Source organism: Amblyraja radiata, chromosome 5 (assembly GCF_010909765.2).
Source record: "Amblyraja radiata isolate CabotCenter1 chromosome 5, sAmbRad1.1.pri, whole genome shotgun sequence".
In the NCBI taxonomy this organism is placed as follows: domain Eukaryota; kingdom Metazoa; phylum Chordata; class Chondrichthyes; order Rajiformes; family Rajidae; genus Amblyraja; species Amblyraja radiata.
This window is the reverse complement of record NC_045960.1, coordinates 88655243-88660105: the sequence shown is the minus strand read 5'-3', so window position 1 is coordinate 88660105 and position 4863 is coordinate 88655243. Positions and strand designations below refer to the sequence as shown.

Below are 4863 nucleotides of genomic sequence, written 5' to 3'. Positions count from 1 at the left end.
ATTTTGTGTCTACCTTTGAATAATTAAAGTTCGGTTTTGCCTTGGGAAGAGGTGTCAGTTACAAACATTATGAATAAATTACTAAATTATTTCAATCCTCTCCAATGCTTAGTTCCAGAGGAATAATAAGTAACTAGAAAATATCTCCAGCCTGTTGAAGCGGCTGGAAAATAGGACATGGAGCTGGACTGAAGAAGGATCCCGACCTGAAATGTTGCCTATCCATGTCCTCCAGAGGTGCTGCTTGACCTGCTGAGTCACACCAGCACTTTTATGTTTTACTCCAGGTTCCAGCATCTGTAGATCCTTCTGACTCCACTTAAATTAGTAAACAATTTTCAGTCAGATAATGTGTATGACATAGAGACCATTCAGCCCATCAATCGAAACTGGGATGAGTACATTACTGTGATCTTGTAATTCCCAATTCCTTGCTCTTCCCCCACAGCCCTGAATATGTTTTTTAAATATATATTTGATGTGAAAACATTCCAGCTTTTGTGATCTGTGATTTGTATGTGAATACTTGGCCAATAAACTTACTTACATGCTCCATGTCACTCAACATTTCAAAGAAATGAGCTGTACTATTGTAATATATTTCTACTATAGTTTTAAATATATATTTCAAATAACAAAGGATTAGTAGATTAAATCAATCCAAGCAGAAAGCTTTTGTGGATGGCACCATCCATTAAAATGTAAACTCTTTTTAAAGATAAAATAGAATTAATCTCTGCAATATATATATATATAAAAAATACACGTTTTAAATCTAGGTGGCAGGTAACTCCCTCCAGGTAACATCTTGAAAAGAATATTCCAAACTTTAACATTGTCTTGAAAGAAAGTGAAGTTGGAAACCATTTTACTGTAACTGAACCAGTTCAAGCAGGTAATGGCCCGTGAATTTTATTCTTCCGGTCACAGTGCACATGACAATCAAACTTGACTCTTGAATTACACCGCAGTGGTATTTGCCAACAGGCGTGTGCCAGTTTATTTTTCTTGGAGAAAGTGAAACTTGACAAGTGACAACGCCGACAAGTTAATTTAATATTCACACTCAACTCCCTGCTTAGTTTCTTGAGAAGACTGATTAACAAAATGAAATAACAACATAATGTCACCCGAATCTTTACTCCGTAAGACCCGAAATTCACCCCAGCAGAGTATATGTCAAAAAGTGTTTAGGGCATTTCTTTCAAATAATTTCCCATTGCGTAGCGGAGACTACGCTTTAACAGTCTTTATCACTTGCAATGAGAGGGGTGGTTGGGGGCGTGAAACACTAACCACAATCACCGGTTTGCCCCCAAATCCGCGCCGTGGCCTCCACAGTTCTTGCTGCTTTCGCTACAGGACCCCAACAACAAGTTTTCTGGGCACCCTCTTCTCTACTTAGCACGAAGGCACCTTCCGATCTTACAATGCATAGATGGATCGAGGAGAAAGTCCTCATCCCGAATCAGCCGATTTTGTCGCCGAGTGAGTCCGATGCGCCCATTCTACACCAGGACAGAGGGAGCCTTGCCTTTGGGCTCCTTGGCCCTCTTGCAGCCGTACAGCCACTGGATGACCCTGGCGTTGCGCTCGATGACCGAGAGGGCAGAGGACGGGGGCTTGTTCTTGCCCCGGAGCGGCTCGTTGCCGCTATCGCTGCTGCTGTGCCGGGACGGCTCGCTCTCCGAGTCTGGGCAGCTCACGCTGCGGAACTTGAGGGCAAGGCTTTCGAAGGCGGCGTCGGTGGCAAACTTCTCCCCGGCCAGGTTCTCGATCACCTCGGGCTCGAGTCCGCAGTGCTCGAAGAAACTGTCCAAGCCCGAGCAGGCTCGGGAGAAGCGGCAGCTGAGGTCGGAGTGCGAGCGCCGCAATCCGCCTTCACCAACCCGCCGCTTGAGCGGCTCCTTGGGGCGACCTGTTGCTGCTTCTCGGGGCGCTGCTGGCGTCGTTACCTGTGTATCCTGCGATGCTGCTGGCGTGGCTGCTGCTGCTTCCCGGGGTGCTGCTGGAGTGGTTACCGATGCACCCTTGGGTGCTGCTGGCGTAGATACTTGTGCACCCCGGGGTGTTGCTGGCGATCCTGCTGTTTGTCCCCGGAGTGCTGCTGGTGTGGATACTTGTGAACCCCGGGGTGTTGCTGGCGATCCTGCTGTTTGTCCCTGGAGTGCTGCTGGTGTGGATACTTGTGCACCCCGGCGTGCTGCTGGTGTGGATATTTGTGCACCCCGGCGTGCTGCTGGCGAGGCTGCTGTTTGTCTCTGGAGTGCTGCTGGTGTGGATACTTGTGTACCGTGGGGTGCTGCAGCCTCTGTACCCTCTGCCAATTTTCCCCCTTCCGACGTTGCTGCTCCCGTTGCCGGCCCCTGCTGCTTGTCGCCCCGGCCGCTAGAGCCGGGCAGCAGCCGCCGGACTAGGTTGCCACTGCCCTTGAAACTGCGGGCGCTGTTGGTGGTCGCCGCTCCCCGCACGAACTCGCACTTCTGCCGGTACATGACCAGCGAGTCGGGCCTGAGCAGCCTCTTGGAGCTGGAGCGACGCACAATTTCAGATGGGAGCCCCAGCTGCCCGCTTTGCTGTGGGCTGCCGGCGGCCAGGTAAGTCTTCGTGTTGCTGCTGGCCCCGCTGCCGCTGCTGCTGCCTTCCTCGGAGGCAGAGCTGCCCAAACCATTGGGCTCCACTTTGCACCCCCTCGCCGTCTGGCTCTTCACGTACTTGGACTTGTCGGCGGCCAATCTCTCCACAGCGCTCTGCCGTCCCCGCCTGTCTCCCTCCATTTGACTGCGGAGGTAGCCAGGACCTTTGGTCAGGAGCCTGAGCGGCAGAGAGACACTCGCCTCGGGCGGCATGCTTGCAGTGGGCGCGATCTCACTCGGCATCTTACTCTAGAGGATCCAGCCAACGAGGACAAACACGTTTTCACATCCGCGAATAAAGCAAAGACAGGCGGGCACACTTTCTCCACAATGTTCACCTCTCTTGCTCTTGCGACCTTCTGTTTATTTTCTTTGGTTGTTTGCTTGTTGTTAACTTCCTAAGCCTCGAGTTCACAGTCCAGGGCAGTTACACACCGCAGGTGGTGCTGTCACTAGCTATCGACTCCTGCTAAAGCCGGCGCTCCCTTTCACAAGATACACCTTGCCGAGGGGCCGCCTCCCTTGCAAAGAAACACAGCAAATCAGGGCTCAGCTCCGGGGCTCAATGACATCATCTGGGAGCAAGCAAATTGTGTAATGCAACAGGCATGGGACGAGACTTGATGTTACCTAAACAAGGAGAGACTAATTAACATTTACGTGGATTATTTTCCATCCGCCTCTCCACTTCTCAGCAAGCAAATCACACGCCGATAGCAAACACGCAAAGCTCGTTATTTTGTTTGTAAACTGACAAATAAAGTTTACTTTAAGATAAAACTACGAGACATGTGTCGGTTAAGCTAATGTTTGTTAATAGAATCCTTCTAGGTTAGCACTTAAGTTAAAGTAGGGAATAAATTACTTCCTACTTTTGCCACCGTTAACCTTTTGTTACTGCTTTTCATACCAAGTGAGAAATGCCAATTCTACATTTGATAAGGTTCTGATAAAGTTCAGAGAGGCTTCAGTGATCAATATTACTTTACTTGGATCAATACTCAAGTGATTTAGGATAACTTGCAAAGTTACTATAAAGTTGATTGCAAACATCAAATTAAATTTAAAATATGTGATCGAAGCCACATCGCAAGACTTCATGATTCAAGCTGAGTGGCCATTCTGCACTCTTGTAAACTGATCTTGCTGAGTGTGACTTGAGGCAGCAACGCGATCTCTTGCTGGAAAATACATGTGTGAACAGGCATAGATAGGGATGGCAATTTCCATTGTTAGTTATCTGTACTGAAGTATGGATTTCCCTAACATACACCGGGGGAAATCTCCAGCTAGGGGATTTATTGTAGGATTACCTGCGATTAGTCTACTTCCGTTTATGTTCTCATATGGAGAACTGTTTAAACAAGATATCGTATCAGTTGAACCACAGCCAAGAATAATTCAATGTCTTTTATTTTAATGTGAGTTGCAGGATCTGGGGGGCAGCAGCAGTATTAGATCCACCGTGATAATAAGTTGTAGATGTTGATATGTATCTCATTAACCCTGATACAAGCTGCTCTTGCCCACCATGGCAGCAGCTTCGTTTATTTTATTATTGTTACATGTACCAAGGTAGAGTGAAAAGCTTTTTTAGTCAACGAGAAGACTATACATGATTCCTATCAAACATTCACTGTGTAACATGAAGGGTACATTTTTAGTGCAAGATAAATTCCGATAAAATCTGATTACATATAGTCCAAAGGTCTCCAATGAGGTAGATGGTCGGTCTGAACCTCACTCTAGCTAGTGAAGGGACGATAATTCTCAAAACTGGTGCCCCACAAGGATGCATTCACAGCCCACTACTATACTCCGTTTACACTCACGACTGTGCAGCCAAATAGCAATCCAGACACAGACAAAACTGCATGTGGAAATTAATAATTGATTACCAAATTGGCAGATTGTAGCCGTGCTGCAGCATACTGTCAGTGACTGAAATATATATCACAGAGTGACAATGGCTTTGGTGTCTGCCTTAAAAGTGGCCTCTGATGCAAAGTATCCACATGCCCTTTTGAGACTGTAAAATGATAGTCATCGACCTGTACAGCGGAGAAATGGGCCCTTGGTCTGAATCACTACCAAACATACAATGAGCATTTGGAAACTGGTGAGATGGATGAGGATAGATTTGCCACCTGCTGTGAAGCTGCGTGCATCCGCAGCCAGGTGGGAATGGGGAATCTCCACATATGTTTCTCCCCACCTCAGCCGCAAC

The 4863-nt window shown here is 47.5% G+C and overlaps 1 protein-coding gene across 1 annotated transcript; it reads right to left on the bottom strand.

Annotated features, from left to right (window-relative positions):
- Window positions 1–871: 871 nt before the first annotated feature.
- fam110c (family with sequence similarity 110 member C) lies at window positions 872–3270 on the bottom strand. The gene is made up of 3 exons (XM_033021685.1): window positions 2203–3270; window positions 1507–2148; window positions 872–1475 (listed from the first exon to the last, which is right to left on the bottom strand). Exons 1-2 carry the CDS (start codon window positions 2877–2879, stop codon window positions 1509–1511), a joined length of 1317 nt encoding a protein of 438 aa, XP_032877576.1. The 5' UTR covers window positions 2880–3270; the 3' UTR covers window positions 872–1475; window positions 1507–1508.
- Between the last annotated feature and the right edge of the window lie 1593 nt (window positions 3271–4863).

Excerpts from the sequence above, each read along its gene's own strand:
- fam110c (XM_033021685.1), bottom strand. The coding sequence starts at position 2,879 with ATGCCGAGTGAGATCGCGCCCACTGCAAGCATGCCGCCCGAGGCGAGT. Across the intron at positions 2,149-2,202 it reads CAAATATCCACACCAGCAGC|ATCGCCAGCAACACCCCGGG; the intron begins ACGCCGGGGTGC and ends ACAAACAGCAGG.